This window comes from Helicoverpa zea, chromosome 9, assembly GCF_022581195.2.
Source record: "Helicoverpa zea isolate HzStark_Cry1AcR chromosome 9, ilHelZeax1.1, whole genome shotgun sequence".
Lineage (NCBI taxonomy): Eukaryota > Metazoa > Arthropoda > Insecta > Lepidoptera > Noctuidae > Helicoverpa > Helicoverpa zea.
The window spans coordinates 4,778,032-4,801,136 of record NC_061460.1 but is presented as its reverse complement, the minus strand read 5'-3'; the positions used below and the strand labels follow the sequence as shown (position 1 = coordinate 4,801,136).

At 36.1% G+C, this 23,105-nt stretch overlaps 1 protein-coding gene across 1 annotated transcript in view; it reads right to left on the bottom strand.

The window, feature by feature from the left end:
* LOC124633083 overlaps positions 1-22,547 on the bottom strand; it is a 37,531-nt gene extending 14,984 nt beyond the window's left edge. Inside the window, exon 1 of the mRNA XM_047168177.1 lies at positions 22,346-22,547. Within this exon, the coding sequence (XP_047024133.1) occupies positions 22,346-22,409 (64 nt within the window). The 5' untranslated portion in view covers positions 22,410-22,547. The remainder of the gene's footprint in view (positions 1-22,345) is intronic.
* Positions 22,548-23,105: the final 558 nt, after the last annotated feature.

Genomic DNA, 23,105 nt, shown 5'->3' with positions numbered 1-23,105 from the left:
CACTGTTGTTGTTTTGCTGAAGATTTCCATGTGAATGGGGATATAAACTCGTAAGAATATGCGCAGTAAACTAAAGCCATAGGTGCCTCTCCCGTTGATATGGAGTACACAAAAGAATATCCCATATAAAGAGATTAGCCGTCAGTTAGTAGACAAAGAGAATGTCAATATTGGTTTGTATGGACGGTAAACACTGGACGTCTCGGGCGACCGAGTCCCGAGAATCCGACTATGTTCTGTAATGCGCTCATTTATTATGGTCTCTCAATTGTTTCAGGAACAAAGACTCCATTTCTTTAACCTTTATACTTGTGTGGAAACTTGATCAAATTGATCATTAATAAAATACAATGAATAAGAAGATAACGAATACAATGTACGACTATAACCGAGGCATCTTTTAGACAGGTGCACGTCTTTTCAATAAGTTCTATAACCTTTTGATCCCTCGCCGAACAATAATCAAATGATTGACTCTCAACATTCCTGGAGAATAAAAATAAGTGAATAAATAAAGTAAGTAATAACAGTACAATGATTCTCAGGCATGAGTCGTGAAAGCAAAACATCGATGCCGTTTGTTTCTAAACATTGTGTGCAAATTTCTGTCGATAAAACCAAATACGCGAGCGCCGTTCGCGCTGGCAGTTTATGCGGTTTGTAGGATCATTGTTAATGTCTCATACCTGGAGCATTTCTTTTGTTTTTGTGACGTCACTTATAAATTCAAGCGTTGAATCCGTAAGCACTCCGCGTTCGTGACATTCATATGAAATAAGTTCAATTTAATTGCTATCATTACAAAGCTTACGCCGAGCTACAGAATTAAACCACTTGCTTAGACACGACGCCAAATACAGAACAAGAAAGGAATGAGGTACATATAAAGTAAGATTATGCTAATAAATATCTGCACAATTACTCACGTTTGTTTACAGTGGAATACATTTTGTATCACGTACTGTTGGAAGTAATCAAAGCACGTACCATTGGAAGAAAACATCCACAACGTTAATATTTTGGTGAAATGGAACGCAATCACTTCAATAAAGATGTACTTTTATTTAATAAATCTGATGGAAGAACATTAGTTCTGTCTTCTTGATTTTAAACAGTAACCCAAGTATTTGCAATAGCAATTTGTCACGTCCACTTTGAGTAAATAGTTCCTTCCGTTACACAAACACATGTAGACACTAGTGTTTATCCTTTTTATCATTGAAAGTATAAAAACAGTATATTTTTCACTTCGATTTCTAACAATTTACTGTATAACCGACTAATGTCCGCACACGTCACGCTGAGGACCGCTGTATGGGTGGCGTTGTGATACAAAATTTTAATTGTCACAAAATAATTAATTGAATGATAAGACTTTATGAGAGCAAAAGGTTGCAAGATAACGAGGTTATTGAATAAATCAAGAAAAATATGTACGAGTAAAACTGAACGAGTATTGTATTGAAATGAATGCACTTATGTATGGTAATGATGCGTAGTGGGGAAGCTCTAACGTAACTTAAACGCAGTAACTATGGCACTGGATGATTGACTCCATATTCTACGACTGTGTATCTACAACCTTCGATACAAGATAACTAACCGTGTTTTCCAATAATGTACTTAAATTAATTAATGGCAACAATATTAGGACTTTATCACAAGACCCAATCGTTTGGGTCTTATGTTATTGTCGTTTTGCTATCACTGTGGTTTCTTTAAATGAAAAACTACTTACAGTCAATTAACTTCCTACGTACATGAGCATTACTTAGTACCTATTACGATCATGTTGAGATACATCATAAAAAGATTTTATAAAACTTTAGTTGTGTGGGCGCGTGTTACGAAGTGACACAAGATAAATAAAAATTGAGATTATTATAGGTAAGTAGCTATGTTTAATGTCAGTGCTTACTCTTGAAGTCATGAAAGTTAAATGCTATTGCAGAAATATGAAACAATAGCTGATAATATTAGTCTAGACACATAAAATGTCTTGAATGCAAGTTCAATGTTTTATAGCATAACAAAATTATACGATATACATCTGGTTGCTCCGTAAACGTTTCTAAAACAACAGTTACTGTGTTCGACATCGTGTACAATTGATTGTTGAGTTAATTGTGATCTTGTACGACAGCACGCTAAGTAAACTTAGTGCAGCTACTTGGTCGAGCCATTGAGCAGTGTAGGTTTGCACCTCATAAAGATCAAGTTACATTAACAAACATCCTACTTTGGAAAATATGACCTAAACACTAACAGCCTTACTTATAAACGTGAATTAAATAATAAGTAATACTTAAGGGCTGTTTGAGAAAATTTTTAGTTGTAAACGGTGCTTAAGCATGTCTTAACTAACATTTAATCACTACTTAAGGCTTTAAGTAGTGATTAGGTACAATGTTGCTTAGAAGGTGATTAGAGATTTTTATAAGTAAGGCCGTAAAGCTCTGTCAACAAATTAAAAGTAGGTAGTGTAGGTACCTATGTCTTTACGGCAACATGTTCATCAACAAAATACAATGAATCATCCCTGTTGCTTCAGCACTTCAGCGCATGCGCAATAGAATCCTAGATTTTCCAGTAAGTTCCTTAAAGTTTCCGCTTGGCAGGTCATAGATTTAGGGCATTTCTCACGGCCCTTGAGTTTGTATGTTTGTAAGGAGAACCTCGTATATGAATCAAACATTGTTTATCTACATTCCAAACAGATACGTAAAGTGCTGCATGTTTATTTAAAACGCGACGTTGTATCGAACAGTGTTTACTTTGCAAAGCGCGATCCTAGGCTAGAACTAAAACTAGTCAGTTAACTATTCATGAAAGTTGCTCCTGGCCGAGACAAGAATGCCAGCTGGCGCCACCTCGCTCCGCTAAGGACTTGCTACAAATACTAACTATATAAAATCTCGTCTAGCATTACACCGTATCTGCACTTTTCGAAGAAATGAACCACCGGCTTTGTGTTTCTTCGAAAAGTTATCTTTTATTGAGTTGATGTTTTATTGAAAGTACATGCCTTCGCTATGATAGCAGATCCTAAAAAAAAGAACTTACAAGGTACGAATTGTAGTTACACGCACATTTACAGCTATAAACGCGAACCTAAAGGTTATGGCTGCATACGAACGAAAATGCGAAATAAAACGCACTTTATTACGGCTGTCACGTCACCTATCACGTTGATGTCATAAAGATGGCAACATTTTTCGTCGGCGTTTACGATTCTAGCGTGATTATGTTAAAATAGTTGGAAACAAACTATATATAAACCACCATTGTCAAGGTAATGTTTGAGGGGTAGCTCAGCCAGCTAAACATAGAACATCATGGTGACGTAGTTTACATAGTTTCTGTCGATCATAGACCCACTGAAGCGTTTAATTTTTCTTTTAAAAAAAGAAACTCTGTAATATGATGTTATTAAAAATTGCGATCAACGGAAACAATGATAATAACAGGAAGATTGCAATTGAAAGGAATAATGAAATCTCAAGCATCCCGTAGAGCAATTTTGTGGCACAATGTTGCAATTTGATTGAAAAAAGTAATTATTATAACAGTATAAGTAGGTGCATTACTGTTTTCTCTTCACAGAATACCTGTGTAATTACAACGAACTTGTGAATAGTAAATGTTACAATACAAACTATGAATTGTAAAATAACTGTTTCGTTTCATGCTTGTCCATAGATAATCATGTTAATTTTTGTTAGTGATAAAAATCTGCATTGTTCAACATACTAAATTATTTGTATGATTCATGTATCACTAGAAATTACTCGTGGAACCACCCTACTTAAAGTCAGCATCCTCATTGAAAATATTTTTAAAGGTAAATTGAAAGTTTTTTTTTTCATTTGAGTGTATGTAGTTTTACGCAGTTCTAGTAATTTTGCATCGTTTGCACTGATTAGTGAAGTAAACTGGTCCTTAACCACACCAATCAACTAAAACTGTTTATAACAAGTAAACATTTTGTAAGTGCTTCATAATTAAATGCTTGACGACTTGAGATGTGGTGAGGTTTCGCAAACAGTAGCCAAATACTTTAATGATTAAATAAAATAATGATGCTTATGCTTATCACTCACAGTTTTGATTGTTATTAATAAAATTTTATGAATATTTACTAAAATAAACTTACTACCTATATTAATTTATGTTTGGAATTATTATGAGTTGAATAAATGGTATTACCTGCGCATGAGACAGTTTACCGAGTTTTATAAGTTAATTTGAGAATAAAGCTCTGAATATAATATTTAATTGCCCGTTGACAACTTTGTGGTTTGTTGTAATTATGTCAAGTAAAATTAGACACTGTACACCTACTGAGATACGAAATTTCTCCCAGATTATATCTCGACATAAGGATTTATAATGCACATGGGAATAGAATTAATGTTATAAAACTAACTGCTAGTCTTTTTCGGACTCCTTCGTGATTTATGTTTGTCTCTGGCACTTTCCCACGGCCATGGCCAGCACGCAAAATGAACGAAGTAAAAATTGCGTTCTTTTTTCAAATGCATTCTTATTAAAAGTGTCATTAGAATGACAGTCACGTCAAGAACTGCTCCATGGCTGGATCCATTAGAGGCGGAGCTATTACCGCACATCAGATACAATGGAGTTCACTTTTACTAGTCCATGTTGCGATCGTTGCCACACAATGCTAATGTTATGTCACAATTTAATATTACAATCGCTGATGATATCGTTATTACATTGTCACTTCTATTATGTTTAAAAACTCCATCATCTATATATCACGATGTTATGTAGTTACCATACCTAATAAAACTATTGCCTGTTTGACTGTTACCAGTCTTCTGCTACTAACAATATACTTGCCTATATAAAAAAGGTAACTAATGGAATTCCAATATATTTTGCAATACTATTAATACAATTCAATTTAGATACCTACCTAATTAAATAATAGTTTGCAAACGAGAAAAAAACTTGAACAAAACATCGATCGATAGCATGTTTTATTGTATTGTGCGGACACAATGTAGCGAAATAATAAAGATGCATTCACAATAGTATTTACACAGTAGCTGTTTTCACTTTCGTCTGCGATGATAAATGAGGCGATTAACAATTCTGGCCGCGGGCAGGACGGCACGTCGCTGGCGCAGCTTCCGCATTAGCATCGACGCCTGCGTCCCCCGAGCGCGGGACAATGCTATGTGCACGAGCCTTTACTTTCTATTCTTTCTGCAAACATCATGACTGCACTGCGACACTAATTAATGTTTGGTGCTTATTTTAATTTTGAATATTTTATGCCATTACCTACGGCGAGTGGGAGGCACTTTCACTTAATTTTGTCATCGCATGATCTAATGGTATGCAAATTATTTATTATCTGCACAAAGAGCATTATTAAAACAGCGTTAAGGAAGTGTCTTGGTTGTGTTTTAAAATTATCGTTATATTACGTGCTTAGTGTGTTAGGTACTACAATATCTATTTCAGTCATTATGTACTTATTTAGTATTCTGCAGTTGAACAATACTTCCTTCCTTGCTCTGTTCCGGGCACAGCGTGGTAACTTCAAAGTGGTATAAAAGTATTTATACGAGATTCCAATATCATAATAAAAGAAGTTTTGACATCATCTACTTTCTTAGTAATGTTCCAAGACGGAACCTCCTTTTAAACACCTTCCAGCATCTAACGCATAATATGTAAGCACTTTGTTTCAAAATATGCAGCGTCTGTGGCGTTCTTTTTAAACTTGTGAAAGCTTTTTGAAAAAGGAGGTAAAGTAATAAAAGTTTTTATCAAAAAATATTAAGCACTATGTAGGTAACTGTTTTATGCCTGAGACACGGCAAAACAGTCGATTTATAAGTCAATGAAGATGAATTAAACTCTAACAACGTAAATTAAGATGGAAAATTTTGTCTAATAGTATCGCGTACACAATTGCCGCAATAACATTAAGATAAGATATGAGTAACTACGTCGCTTGGAATCTCTAGGAAATGCCTACTAGCCAATAAAAATATAAATTAATAAAAACAAATGCTATCAAAACAAACAAAAGATGTAATACTGTTCACGAGGTACAGTTCACTGAGACTCGAGCCCCAAAGCAGATAATACCTATTAAAGTACCTATCGAAGTTATCAACTTTGATGTAAGTTGTAACTGTAACTCTGCCTAGCTCAAAATACGGCTAATGACGTCATACACGTCTTCAAATCCTTCGAAGTCGGAGGTAACAAGGAGGTAGCAACAGGTAAGACTGATAGTATGCAAGCGTACTAATGAAAGCACTCCTAGTTAGCGCTGTTTGTGTCATTAGAGATAGCACTGAGTTTGTTTAAGAGCACTTGTCATTAGGAGAAATTGTTTCTCGGAACGACAGGTACTGATGACTGACAGTGCACTACATAACTCATTACAAATAAATCTGTACACTGAGTTTAATTAATGTAATAGAATATTAATATTTTCTTTCAAGTGTGACTTGCAGGGAATGTTTATTTGGAGATGTGACAACATGCTTGTTGTTTTATGTTTCAATAAATCTGTCATGTTGTTTGGTCTTGCGAATGACTAATTACATTAATTAAAGCTGAAGAATGTTAGTTTTCTTGATAAGCAATGATTATTATATCGATTCGTCATGTGGTTTCAATATTTACACATTTCTTCATCTCGGCCATGATCCGTGACTCCAATAAATTAAAATGATCACAATTCTTTGTATTTCACTTGATTATTCTAAATTGCATGTGCAACTCCTTCTTATTAAACGTCTATTAAATTGAAAGTTACCTTCTTATCGGTTTTTAAACATGGTAAAAACAGCCTGCAATAGAATTCATTGATTGATTGATATCGTGTCACCCAAGAGACAGTACGCGACTGTACACTCAATTCGTATTCCTTAGGGGATGACAGACGTCTCGGAACAAGCTGACGTCGTGGTCATCATACTTATAGTAAGTGGAAAGTTTCCTTTTATTTTCTGGTTGATACAAAAACCGCGAAGGGCCTATTGGCAACAAGATTACGAGCATTAAGGAGCGGTCATACAGTAGCCGAACCGCATTCATTAATATTGCATTAGATCGATAAGGCAGCCGGTTTCTTGACCGCACACGTAAAACTTTTACGTCTTTATTTGCTCTTACATTAAAGTGTGTTTGTTTTGTAATTATCGTGAAGTATTTACAAAAACCAATACTATATTCTAAAAATATTATAGACAAAGTTACTATAAAACATGACTTTTTTATTCCGAGAAATAGACAAACGTGAATTCCTTGACATATTGATGAGTATTATGATTTCAAGAAAAAAATCAATGCCAAGGGCGTCTTACCTATAATAATTAACATAAAAAGAAGGAAAAGGTACATCTAATAGGTCAACATAAGTCACAAAAAACCCAAATCACTGCATTGAACAAAACGGTACAAATTAGTCACGTTGAATATTTAGGGCGTAGGTAATTATCGAAGTGGTAGGTAATGACAATCTAAGTACAGTGAGCGTAGAACCCATAGATTAAGTAGTTGGAAATGATTACTTGGTGACCACACGACACAGTAAACGAAATAGGACAAATAATTAAGATAGCGCCCGGCTACAAGATACCTTAACGATTGTAGATAAATTTTAAATTAGTTGCGGGTGCAATCATAGGTAAGGCGTAAAGATGTCAAGGTTTGCAGCCCGTCAAATATTAATGAACATTAGACGATGGCTTTATAAATAGTTACACGAAAATCAACAAGTGGTTTATAAAATAGTAACATGATAGAAACACATGTTACCCGAATAAACAACTGAAAACTGCTCGTAATTAATCGATACACAATGGTCGGACGTATGTCGTTTCGTTCTAGATTTTCGTTGAAGATTGTTTAAACGAGAAGTTCACAATAACAAAACACTTTATTAGACAGACAGACGCCTGGACTCAATGATCCGATGCTCAACTTTTTAACAGAAAATAAAATCATGACGTCACTATAGTAAACTATAGCTTTGTATTATTAGCAGTTTGACGCAGTTATCGCGAAAGTTGGTATTTTTGGCAACAATCCACGTTAATGAGATCGTCGTTATAATGTCCCATAATAAACGAATAAGCGTTTTGTATCGCAATTTGAACATTATCGTATTACCTTTTATCGTAGAACATTATTTTACTTGTCTTTTTAATGCCGTGTCTATTGGCATTAGATGCCTGATGTGATCTCATCGGGGTAGTGGTAAACATCAGCGCTAGTTCTGGTGACATCATATATTATCTGTTGTCAATGCGTTTTCTTATTTTCCTACAGCACGGTGATTGAGACAATATATTATTGTCTTCTTTTAACTTCAGCATCACGTGAAGAAACTAGGATCATCTGTAGAACTTTCTTTACTTTGCTTAGGTATAATTAGTTACGTACACACATAACAACTTTAGCATATTGATTCGTATATCTGTACATATTATTTGCTGAGATTAAATTAATATCCAAGTTCGTGTAATAAAAGCTTCTGCCTAGGTGGAGGAGTATACTTAGTGCACCAGTACGGCTAGTCTACTGTAATACATGTATTTTGTAAGCAAACTTAGTATCTGCAGCTACCGGTACACTACAATCTCCAGAGCAAACACCGCTAACTAACTGCTGTAAAGCATTTACATCTATTTCGATATTTGTTTTACATTACACAACACAGGGTTAACCCTTAGCATCGATATCTTATTACTTGCTGTTATGTTATTGTGGTCTAAAATAGGCTAGATATCAACTTACTTCCACTTACTGTCGGACATTAAACCAAAATGGAATGTTTGAACTTCTTAATTACAATCTTAATTAGTCGAAATTTTGATGGCTACCCTCTACTTTAATTTCAACTATTTGATAATTATGGAGTCATGAAATCCTAATCTGATTCTGTTTATAAAATTTATGATACTACTGGCGATGTTCTTGTAGCTGTTAGTTGAGAGCTTTGCGCATATTTTACTCGCTCTCTGTTCTACAAGTTACAAAGAGAATTCGTTCTAAGTGATACCGACTGTTGTACAAACTGTCTTCAGAGTTTGTGAATAGCATTTACATTATTATAGTTATAGTACCTGCCTAGTTGCGTACTTTACCGGAACAGAGGTATTATGAAAATTCGCTCAAGCACACCATTCGACAAAAGGGAAAGCACGGAATCAAATAGGCATCGATTCCATTGTTTGCTGGCACTTTTACCTCGCGAAACACGTTTGCACTATTGTCGTGTCGCTCCTTGGCATTCGGAACAATGGTGGCGATTGTTTGAACTCGCCTCTCGGTGGACAATTAGTAAGAAGCCGATCACGAGATAATGTCGCGCACATAGCGATGTGCACTTCAATAGCGGCTGAATACCACAGCTCTGAAAGAATATATTTATTATTGTTTGTCTTATTTATGTGGTATTTATGTTTATCAAACAAAACGTAGGCAGATACTTTATAAACAATACATCCATTGGGTTGGAAAATACCGGATTGTTTGGATTATCTGATGACGATGATGATGCTTTACTGCTTTCGAGTTATAACTTGTTCTAGAAATCTAAACCAACAGTAATCAATTAATAATGTAAACTACAAACGGTTGTCAACTCTATTTTATTTTATTTTTATTCAAAAGGAACTCCAACAAAGGATACACCTTACATGCGTAATTACAAAAAAGTTATTTATAGATTTGTGCTCCTTCAATTACAGGAGAACACATCATACATACATCATCTTTAAGTTAAAATTAAAGAAAGATAAACAATATTAAATTAAACAACACATGAAATTAAATTAAACATAACTATAACTGATCAATACGTGGGTTCATCACAGTACGGCCATAAAGATGTAATTAATTTTAAAATGACATTTGATAATTTCTTGTGCGAGCCACCTGCAGCTCGAAACCAAGAATTGCATAATTAATGACACCCAAATTGTTTATCACGTTCATACATAAATTATTTATGTTATGTTTATTAAAATAACTAAACAAAAACAACAATACTTTTAAATTTCACTGATTACTTCATTATCTCGCTTTACAATTAGTAGTCGCTGGCTTCATGGCCACAGTATGAGACGCGCAAAGTGGGTGTACTTGCATGAATGTAAGATGACAACAAACATGTCTTTGTATTGATGAAGGTCCAACGTGGGCTTAGACAGTACACTCCACAGATATCAAATTTGTTCTGACTACTTCCAAGCAAAACAATCTGATGTCCTCTAAATAACTTTCTCTTGTCAATTGGTCAGTGTACTTAGTGATTGAAATACTTCCACTTTGTTTGACTATCGAGACAAAATTAGCCTTGTCGGAACAAAATGATTAGTTTACCGATATTTAGTTTCACTTGACTTTTTTAATACGATATAGGTTGTGCCTGAAAAATAGAAGCGTACTTAAAGAGGTAAAGTATTGTCATAGCTGATTTGTGTCATGGCTACTGCAAATAATTATTTTCTAAATATAGTAAATAAGTTTTTTAAATGTCAAGAATTTTATTGCTTGTCTTAAAATGCAGTTGATAGCTTGACATTATAAAATGTGTCTTTAACAATACAAATGTTTTATACACACAATGGTGATAAATTGTTTATATTTAATTAACTGTCTTATAATCTGAATGATAAACCATTTGCCTGCTTTTCTATGCTCATTATAACCAAGATTGGAAGCGAATAAGTGGTTGCTATATCATACGCAGTCCCAGGTTTCCTTGTACGGTCAACATCGCATTTATTGAAAGGTTACGAAGAATACCGGACTTTGATCTTTGTGCGGTCTGCATGCACTATATCCGTGTAACTTAGTTTACTTCACAAAGGACTTTCAAGGTAGTCTTATTAAACGTACAAACTGACAAATCTGTGTGACAAGTCTGTGTTGGCATTCTGAGGGAGATGTCGAACCTTCTTTTTCCATTAACCAAAACAAAAATTCGTTCAGCTTTTCGTAAATGGTAATTAAGAAATGCATTTGTCAAGAATGCCTTATGTTTATACTGAGTTCAGTTAACCACGTCCAAAATAAACAAATTCCGACGAATTCTACAACTGAAAACTGATCTCGTTAACTTTACACGGCTTTGAGTTAATCGTTTCATAAACAAGTGAATTATCCGATTCCATGGTTCGAATTAACTTGTTCGTTTTAATTGGCTGATTATAGATAGAATTTTACTACAAAATAAAAAGTTTTTTTCTAATGAGTTTAGATCAAGAACTGCCCATTTACGGCCGTTCCCAATAGATATCTAGGTATTTATCTTTTGTTTTGCTAAGAGATAACAATTTGACTTTACTTGTATGGGGGTGGTTTCGTACCACTATCTCTGGTAAAGAAATCAATAGATAGATACAATATTGGGACTGGCCATTAGTGAATTTCAGCGAAGTAATGATTACAAGCGATGTATGCTAGTAGGTGCGCGAGAATGAAATGTGATGCCATTGTTAGCACAGCCGATATAACGGCGGCCGGATATTTGCAATTCAATTGCAAATTGAACTATCGCGTAATTTTGATACGAAAGTTCCGACTATTCAATGGGCCATTTGAAAGAATGATGTGTTGATTTTGCATATCAAGCTTATATGTTTACTCTGGTAAGCTAAGATAGATAAAAAAATATCATACTTGGCATTGTGATACTGCCTATGGATCTGAACCAATTTGCGAACGTTTAGGGATGATGCTTTAGTTTTCAATATTGTAAATGTCTATTCGTTATAATTCGTTAGAATTTTCTAATTCGTTATCGGCCAGGGTCCATTCAAAAGTGGCCATCATTATTTATGTTTAGCTTTTCCGAATCCACCCGGCAGCAGTCGATACTTGATTGAATTTGAAATGTTTGAACAACCAATCAATTTTGCCGCATGAAAGAGAATTTGAAATATTCGATTTAGATAGCCAATAGTAGTTCAACAATGGTAGTATATTACCTATGATTGACGGTAGCGATAGTGATAGTATGACAGTACTTTCGTATTTTTACGTGCAAATGTTTTTACTGTCGGCAATTACAGTGTATTCACCTTACCTTAGATGTTTTCCTGTCTCGTTGGTTGCCCCGTCGCCCATTAACTGAAGGGAGTTGGGGGAGAACTGAGGAATGTCCCCCTAGGGAGGGAGGCGTCCGTGTATCCACATGTTAGTTGTTGCATTTGGTTTTGTTTACAAATAAATTAAAATTATTTCCGAATGCATGGCATTTTTTATGTAAAAGAAAATAGCTTGCCAAATGAATATTTCCAAGCGACCTGAATCCCATGTGCCCATGCCAGCATCAGCCCATTTGTGGAGTTACAAATGTGATACAATCAATTGATAATAAATCAATACACCAAGTGGAATAGTACTCCTACCGTTTCGTCTATTCCTAATAATTTATCATTAGCGTAGATTCCAAAGAGGTTTGTGTTCGGGATTTTATTTGCGTGGGATCAGTACATGCACCTGCGACCCGACCCTTCATGACAGGTAGCAACTCACGTAGATATAGGCATGTGTACCAAGGAGGGTGGCATTGCATTCACGGAGTCTAAAAATTAAAGCTAAACCTTCTTAGTTCATATATATACGTACTGCCTAGAGAGCCCTGAATATCACCTCAGATCAGATTTGCTTTACGATAACATCGATATTGCAAGGATTTTCTTTGTCGAACTAAAGTGCCTATAAATGCCAACTTGCTTGAAACCGGTCATTTTATTTTGCTTTAATTATTCATTATGCTTGCTTTAATATGACAGCAGGTGGTTTAAGTATTTTGGAAAAATATATAAAAAGTTTAAATACACGTCCCTCTTGTAGTATCGATTTTCGGATTATTCACTCATTTATTTTACGAGTATATTTTAGTAACGCATGTTCCACGAGTTCTAGTGTGCCAGTAAGGAAATACTGGCAGACGATGACGAGGCATGTGAGGCATAGAGATGCCGTATTTTTATTTTATGAATAAAGTTGAATACACCATAAATACTCGTCACCACCGTCGTCGACAGACGAACACGTTTATAATGATTAAAAACATTCGTACTCATTTATTTTAGAAGTCAAGAAGGAACTGTTAATTAATCTGTTCCGTGTACCATGCCGCCATAAAATTGAATGGGTTGTGTTCAAAATTACTTTTATTGAGTTTCCGACTAATATTATGATTGAGAACAACTCCGGGTCTTTCTTTCAACCGATACGTGCTGTAGGTAGATAATATTTAATATCACGTAGAAGAATGTATATTGATTCAAATAAAACTATTGCGAGTGCTCTCAGACATATCATAATATTTTATAAAATCATAGTCTACACTAGGCTGGATATAAAAGATTGATTTGAAACTATACATCTACATCATAAAGTCCGTTTTAACTGTAGCCGACGAGTTCATTGAGCACACACATAATAATAACTTCAATTGCTTGTCATAAGATTCGCCGTACCAGCTTTATGTTTTTCCTTTATTCTGAGATCAGTGGTTTGTAGGAGCTATTCTTATAATGCACCGACTCTCTGTAGCAACACTGTAGGTATATTATATTACAGTGTTGGATACATTTTAATTGTTCCTGGGATGTCATCTTCCGCGTTTGTATGTTCGATATCATTAGCTGAACAACAAGCAGCTCTGGTTACGCCATTGTCAAGGTGTCAAGAGTTCGCGAGCCGAGAGACGTTCTTGTTACTCCTGTTTTTATTCCATAACAAACTTATCGTGTGTACTGATGTTCGTTTATCGTTATCGGAAACCAACAAACTCTTGAAGACACGTGCGGCTAAACCGATTAACTGGGTTGCCACTTCAAACAAAAGCATTTAAAAGCAAGCGGGTTAAACATTTGCGATAATTCATTATTTTACCTTAACCTTTAATCAACCTGAGCTCGGTGCATGTTATTTCTTTTATTGTGGTTAAGTTATGCGTTGCATGACAAATAATTTTAAAGTTTCATTCGGAATGGGTATTTAGTTGCGTTTATTACCTTACTTTAAGGTCATGTTTCTAGAAAGTGTCGTGACAGATACGGAACTGCGACCTATGGTGCGCATGTAGGCCTCTGCAATAAGTCAGGCGCGCCACTAATCGCAGCCTCGCCGAAGTGGCGAACAGGTTCCCGGGTGAAGCAGCATCAGCAACTTGTTAACATCACCGCTATACCACCTATCGAAACATTCTTACTTTCTATAAAAGGAAATCGAAATTATCTCACTACTTGGGATATTCCATTTCTCTCTCGGTAGTTTTGATAATTGAACCTCGCTCATTCGTTTTTACTTTTATCGAGCAGCAGTTGGAGAAATACTATAATCAACATTCTTTACATATAGTTATATCAACAAGTTCCCTTTACGAATGTAACACGTAATAGAACTTAACCGTCAGTCACATTTGTTGCATTTCGATATCGAGAATATTTTTCGTTCGGTTCGCCCCTTCCATCATATTGAGTGCCATATCCGATTGTATTAGGTACACACTCAATTGGGCGCTCTCACTCGCTGGCGCGACTCAATCACTGAATCATTACTAGCTGCTCCATTTACAGGGTTATTGTTTCGAGTCTGACCTGACTTGAGCATCCCACTTTATCGGGTTCGGTTATATGGCGGGTCACACACGCGCGAAATTCGATTTCCTCTTTCTATTAGTGTCATGTGGGCTGACTGCTCAGATCTGGCCCTTTCATTTGGCCATGCACATAAAAAGTAACGGAACAAGAATTGGTTTTGTAAATGTGTAAACTATCACCACACATACACTGAAACCCTTAAATTTTGTGGCATTGTTTACGCACCCACGGAACATTAAAAGGTTCGATGACCTCACGTAAAACGAATTGTACGTCATGTACTTAAGACTTCAGAAAAAAGTACGAAACGGTGACCAGCAATTAATTCGAAGTAAAGAAATGGAATAAAAATGTCTCAATGGACAAAACACGCGGTTAATTGGCGTGTTGCGCTGAGCACATTCTAGTTTGCCATAGAAGGAGGCAGATCTCCGCCTGGAGCGATATAAATAGCGAAGCGGACGGGGCCACAGACGTAAAGTGGACACCAGTTTTAGAAGTGATCGCGTCTATTTCGAACAAGTGTAAATAAATCTAGCGAGTCTCTTTCGTACACACAGTTGTCACTTTCATTGCCCGCGCCCGCCTCGCCTCGTCCTGCGGCGAGTGGCCGGCGCGGCTCCTATGTGCACTCGAATTGTACCTAGTGCGGAACACTGTCAATATTAGACGCCGACACTTCTCCGTGATATGACTAAGCCGTACAACGCCTGTTTCGCAAATTTGCATATGCATACGACGCGCAGTTATTAAAAGCTTTGACTTCCCAAAATATCAAGCGATTATTCGTTAAGTAGCTACGTACTATGTCATAACAGCAATTAAATAATAAACATCTGCTCTATGGGTGGGTGGTCGGTTCTTATGATTCATACATCATAATTAATGCGATAGATAATGATTAGTGGGTTTGATTTATAAAGGAAAACTTGGATTCTGCGGACTTCTGTGTAACTTGAAAACAGTCTTTCTTTCAAATGAAATGTAATTCTAATAGTTTAGATAACCTCAGCAAATGTTAATGAGATGTCAGACTTTCTTAGTCGTGTGCAATTTATTCTTTGTTCGGGATGTTATAATTTTATCTCGTCCTACTTAAATAAATACGGATTTTACGTTGTTTAGATCTAAAATATAACAACAACTTGTTTTTAATGAATTAACTATTTCATCAATATATTTTTCGGTTATCAATTTTACGTCAATAGCTGCCTCAATCATTACCCTGTTGAGAGAGGAAAACTTCTGTTGTCTCGTATAGTGAGGTCACATACTTACGTCTAAATATGTATCAGAACTATTCAAAGTTATACGAGATAAAGTGGATTTGGTAAAGTAATTGGCTCAGAGACGACACAAATACATTACGATGAATGAAAACTAAGTAAATCATGGGAGTACGAGTTTAGACTACACACACTAAAGCACATTGTGTCTGTGTGAGTACAGCGACACACAATAGGAAAATTGATTATATTTATAACATGCGAAATAGGCATGAGTTTGTGCATGTTCATATTTTATACGGGAATTATTTATTTATGCCTACACTACAAGTATATAGGCACGCACGTGTTGTGGACAGGTCAAATTTCACTTGCGTTGGTCCATTCCTCACGCGTCACACTAATCTTTTCCCACGATGTTGCATTCTTTGCTTAGTAATTAAAAATAAATTGTTCCACTTTGAACATAATGTTACTAAGTGGGAATTATTTCACTATCAAGAGCAAATTAAGATAACAATACTGATCCGTATTCGTGGAACGTGGTAATGAATATTTGAAATTGTATGCATTGGATGTCGCAATTGAAACAACAAGAGTGACTACATGCTTGCTTAAGTGACGAGTGATGATATAAGACATGGTTTATGCAAGGTAATGCGACCACTCGGGACTCGGGCGCACGTCGCGCTGCGCCGAACCAAAACAAATGGAGGCGACACCGTTACACCACTTCGCGGAATTAAATAAAGTAAAAAATGACAGTAACCAACGGTAATCTTTGTTCGTGTAAGGTCGAAACCCTGTCTTCACGGTAAAGCACCATCGACTCCAAGTCTTAGAACGAAGCAATAATTCGTCGGCAATTAAAATCACACTGAGCCGAGCTGATGTCGTTGTCCAATGATAAACACTCTGCCACATCCGCAACTATCTGCCAAGTAAACTGAGGGAACATGTGCGCAAAAACCCAGCCGAGTATACTGCGTGTTTTAAAAGGGCAATAAATAAGTCCAAGTCGGCCGGTTGTCACCTTTAGTGCACCCAGATGGCACAGTTCCCAGTGAAAACAGTTTGGGATTCTCTAACAGAATATAAAAAACGCCGCATGAGACAAACGAAGTCGACACTTATGAACACTACTTATACCATGATATCTTCGTAAGCCATTAGCACGAAAGTGCATCTTGTAAGCGGTTGTAACTCTATCTTAGTGTTCCACATTTGATTTGGAACAGGTCGACGCCGTTCCCAAAGGACTGGTATCGGTATCGTATAGGAGTTAATAGCAAAAAATGTATACGCGGAAGCCATCTCGCTTCTACAAAACATCAGAAAAAGACAAGTTTCTCTTCCAGGAATGCCTGATGCACGTTAACGATTAATGTAAACAACAAAGCTGGAGAAAAAATAAGCAGTAATGTAGCTATTGTATGTCCATGAGGTGAAGACGGAAGACTGGTGGCGTGGGAGTGAGCGCGGGAGCCGACCTGCTCAGCCGCGGGAAAATGTCGCTCCGTGCGCGCGTTCACATCAACGACAATATGCACAAAAACAATTAACTTGTACGCGGTCTTAGTTACACTGATAAATTAAACATACACATAGGTGAGGCTCACAGGCACCCACATCTCACAGCTGTCCATATAGTATGCAAATCTATTGAATATAATGTTAAAAGCTTTGATACAGGCGAACGTGTTTATTGCTATTCGATACTATTAGCGAGCGAATTAATTAAAGGAAGTATGTTTTCATGTGAATCGGGGCAATCGTAGCGTGCGATGTCTTTTACGCGGCTTTGATGCTATATCAGTTTACGACTCGTTTCCAAACGTTATTGGGAGGTGGGAGGATAATTAAACACGAGTTGATGCACATGCTTGCACTGACGTGGAAGTTCGTAAAGAAGTACAGAACACGAAACAGAGAACGAGCAGAGAAATTAAAAAAAATGCTATATCGATTTAGTTTTTAAACATAATGTGGCTTTTCTCATCATAAGTTCGATTATTAATATTTTTCTACTATATATAATAATAAATGACTTAATTACTTGACTGAATATAACTGAATTAAGTTATTTAGAATACTTGCTTAAATCGCTGACTCATAAGCAACAACGCGTGTCCAAGCCGACGGTGAATTTAACGTTAATGATAGTAACTGGTAGAAATTTAGATATAATCTCACTTTTTTGCGAGGCTGCTTTTGTTATAATGTAGGTATCATCGTAACCTGTTTGATATTTCACGTAATACAAAATTGGGTTTCTTTTTTATTAAAGCTAAGGAGTTTGTATTGACCTTTCAGGTTTTCATTTCATCATCGACAGAATTTAGCTTGGTCTATTTGTTTGTTGGTTTCAAATACCTTTTAAGTTGGTAACAAGGTAACTATGGATGCGTAAAGGATCCAAAACGTTGGGATTAACCACGATAAAATCCGTAAAAGTAGTTTTATTTAAATGTCTTATATTCGGGTTCGTGTCAGAAATCTATAAGGTTACAAGGTTCTCGATTCGATATAAGTTCCACAGGTATTTCTGTAGATTTCTCATTATTTTCAAAGTGTAAACGTTAACCGGAATTGTCCGCGAACAATGTCCGTATTCTCATTTATCTGGTAAGTTACTGTAACCTAATCTGCGATTATGCGCCGGCGGCACGCACGTGAGTTTACATTACGGGCCTCGGTAGACGCCATTGTGTCCGCTGAGAATCGTACTAAACATCACATATAGGTGCATAAATACATGCACTAGTCCACTATATTGGACGGATGATCTCAAGTTTCCACGAATCATAATAGATACAGTTCTGAACAAAAGTTTCAAATTATCCGGAATCAATATAAAATCTACATAGTCTACATAGTAAGAGGATCTGCCTCATTCTGCTTTCAAAGATCCAAATTATGTTGATGACAGAAAAAATCCTAATTTCACATTTTCTAATAACTATTCTGCCACTAAATCTTTCGATCGAAATTGAAGAATCGTTTTACCACAAGATTCATTTGTTTCATTCCAAGATTTACGAGAAATCTTCAACAATGCAAAAAGCAGAAACTGATTAAACAAACGACGAACGGTGATAGTGTGACCAATGGCCTCACCGTGAGGGAGGATTACGAATTTATGGAATGCAAAAGTTGTGATTAGTCGCCCACCAAGACTTGCTGTAAATTACCAGCTTGCTAATCAATTTATAAGGTCTTTCTTTGAACCTTTAATAGGGGGCCTGTTGGAATTTGCATTTCTACTTTTATATAATTACAGTTCTAGTCAATTCTACTATATTACCTGCTAAGTAACATAATCCAATGAGACTCAATTCAAATTAGAGACATTTCGTTTGAAGGTAATATAACTTAATACGCTGAAGGTATAGCTTTCTTCTGAAGGGATCATCGTTTCAATTGTAGCAATAATGAAGCAGATTCAATAATACAAGACAAAATTCGACTCATCATTTTGAATACAAACATTGACACAGCAATATCATTGTTCAGATCATAATTAACAATTAATAAAGGATTAAATCAGAACGTGGCAACTTCAGTTCCTCTTTCCTCCCAGTTATTTTAACGACTGGCTTTGACAGCGGTTTCACCCGCATCCTGTGGGAACTTCTTCACGAACCCGGATAAAAAGTAGCCTTTAGCCTCCCTCGATAAATGGGCTATCTAACACTGAAATAATTTTCTAAATCAGACCAGTAGTTCCTCAGATTAGCGCGTTCAAGCAAACAAACTCTTCAGCTTTATAATATTAGTAAAGATATTACAAAATGTAGTCTGTCACACAAAATATTGTCCAGTATGATAACAGGAGCTAAGCCGTGACAAACTGTGGACTGCATGTCAGAACAACATGATTAGGTGTTTACCCGACACCGCAGAAACAGGTCACCACGACACCAAGTATGTTGGTATTCGTTCTAACGCGGTAATTAAGATTTATACGCGAAATGGAGATGTAATTCCTTTGAGTAGATGAAGTGTAAGGATGGAACGAGTATATATGAAGATTGATAGGGAATGCTAACGTTGTGTTGTGAAGTACTGTCCGTGATATGTGGGGAATTCTAAAGATTTGTAAAATAAACTAGGTTCGTAAGACAATGTTTTACAACCTAGTTAAAGAGGAAGTCCTCTGTGGTATGTGTGAGTTAAATCATCGTGCAAAGCGGAATCAGAAATACCGTGCTGCAGTTTATAGTGACTATACTTGGATCAAAAGGAAGGAACGATGGAGCTTGTTCGAAGCGAATCGAGAATGTTACATGTGATGTGCTAGTACTTGCAAAATAAACAAGTTAATGCAATACTTTGGCCTGAATACAGCGACAACATAAATGTTTTTTTTTCTAAAACAACTACTTACAGTAAAATTGCGTAATATGTTCCATAGACAGTTTTCAAGGGATAATAGCTTTTCTGTAGAAATTGACAACAACGGTCGACAAACGTTCAGATTTTGAAAATAGAACGTGAAAATTCATAGTGAACATTTGTTTTTAGAAAAAAAGTGACGTTTATTTTGTCAGTGAACGTGGGCCGTAGTCAAGTAGAGGAATTACATACTTTATAATTTATCAAGGCAACAATGTAGTGGAGCACATGTTTGTAAGAATCGTAGGGCCAATGTTTGTAAACAATAAATGATAAGTCTTATCATATTGCGGACAATAATAAATAAATTGTTAACTGGACCTGGTTATAAGAGTATTACAACATTTTTCTGATTGTCAACAGTTATGCATGTTAACATAATATGTGTGTTGCTTTGAATTATAATTTTGATTATTGCCAATGAAGTATTTTGGTCTTAAGAACGGAATATCTAACAATTTTTTCAAAATGTTTATGGATTTATTTAGCCTTATAATATCACTATTACTTACATAATTGAATGGGACTAGGTACTGTTAATTCCGAAAACTGGTTTAAATCTAATATTGTAAATTTCACAAAGGATTATATTAAGAGAAAGTTACGGATTGTAAATCCTGGCTACAATATGTAGGTTACATATAAAATGTGGTTGGGAAATTCTTTGTTGTAATGATATAAAACAAAGAAATAATTTCTTTGCTTCTTCCTTTAGATCATCGAGGTGGACTTGACTAAAAGAAAATTGAGGTAAAAAAATCTTTAAAAACAAGCTTTTATTTAAATGCGCTAAAAATAAAAAAATAATCTTTTACTGTAACTTTACTGATTTATGTTTTAAAAGCTTGTCGCGACATTTAAGTACTCGTGTTTACTTTCTTAGTAAAATCGCGACAAGCTTTTAAAACATAAATCAGTAAAGTTACAGTAAAAGATTATTTTTTTATTTTTAGCGCATTTAAATAAAAGCTTGTTTTTAAAGATTTTTTTACCTCAATTTATTTTATACTTTTTAGTTTTGATTTGGTAAAGTGCACTTTATTTTACTTGCCTGTCATTGGATACCCATATGGATGGGATTGAAAAAAAAAGGTTATTCACCATTTTGTAGCGGCGGCCATCTTGGATTTTTATTTCGTAAAGTGCAATGTGTTCTACTAGTCAATCCCTTTCATTTGATACCCATATTGTATAGGTACTTTAAAAATAACTAGTCCGCCATCTTGTATATTTAGCCATGTTGGGTTTAGGATGACGTCACATAGCTTAACATGCATTGTCATCCAAACTAAACATGTATGCAAAATTGCAGCTCAATCGGTTGAGGGCAAGTGCCTTAAAATTGACTTGTAAAATTCCACCCGAACACACATAGTTACATACATACATACATACATACATACATACATTGCAAGTTAAATAAAAGCTTGTAAAAACATATGATAAGAGTTAACACACTGAATAAACAAAGAAGATATATTCCTTGAGGAAAATTGCGATTCATTTTGATTTCGTCAGATTTTTTGTTTCTTGTATTTGCTTGTAAAAGACTTCAACGCACGGGTTTATTGGACTCACTATGCTATTAGAAAACTTGTTTGTTTTTGTAATGATATTGGTATAGACCATTTGTGACATGACGTCCCATTTACTTAACTTCATTAATAACTCATACATTTTGTAATTAACAAGGCCTGTTCATTAAGCACTCACAGGTGATTGCTTATTGATCAATAGAAGGTACTTATTGCCCAAATAGTGCACTTCTGGGTAAAAACCGTAATTATTAGCTTTGCATGCGGATATTGACCTAATCAGCTAACCGCGTTAAACCGTAACTCTTTGTATCATGGTATTCGTGCGTAATAAATTAAGTAATTAGCCGGGTGGTGAATCAATCGATTCTGAATGTCCATACACAAGGATGGATTGATGAAGAAAACTTTTAAGTGTAATGGCTAAGATAATGAATAGAATGTGAACGGGCACCGGCTATACGACCTTAGTACAGTAATCTGCGTTCATGGCGCGATCTCCTCTCGTCGCATAAATCAGCTGTGCGAGGCTCCTACGTAAATAAATTAAAACACAACGCGTACTCACCGTAAACAGACGGCCGTATTGCAAATAAACCGATCACCTCCAATGTGGACACAAAAACAAACATAAACAACACAAAACCAAAACTGTCAGTTTTCAAAGTGCATAAACGCCGCGTTGGGAACACACTGATCACTGCGTGGAACGAGTAAAGTTTCGCTGCGGGAGCGAGCGCGGTGCGTGCGACGTGCTCCGAGGGCTCGAGTCGAGTGCGGCGCTGGGCGCGCTCGCCGCTCGCCGCACTCCGTGCTCGCCGCGCCGACCGCTTTCGTGCACCACTCATATCGTATGCGTTCGTGCCAATATGCATATAATCGCTGATCTGTCCACATCCTGCGGATCCTGCTGTTCAACAATAAAGCACGAGGACGATATGCCACTTTGATTTAATTTGGCAGGATGTGTATTTTTAGCGCAGAATTTGAATTCGGGCTTGAGAAAGCTCGGGTGATGTCTCATGGCAGGGACCACGTCGGGTTGTTACTTTAATTGATTTATCATTCGCAATTTAAACATAAACTTACCAACATAAACAAGAAGAATGAACGAAGAATCAAAATAAATCGCATAGAAATCGTACCAATTCATGATTTGCTCGAGAGCAATGGAACGCACGTCCATGCATCGGTCTAAAGTTATTAATGGAGACAATACCGTCATACTGAAATCAAGCACATAATTTGATTCGCCTGAATGCACACGGACAAATGGACGACATAGATTTTCATTCATGAGACATTTGACGGAGATCGCTTTTGACTTA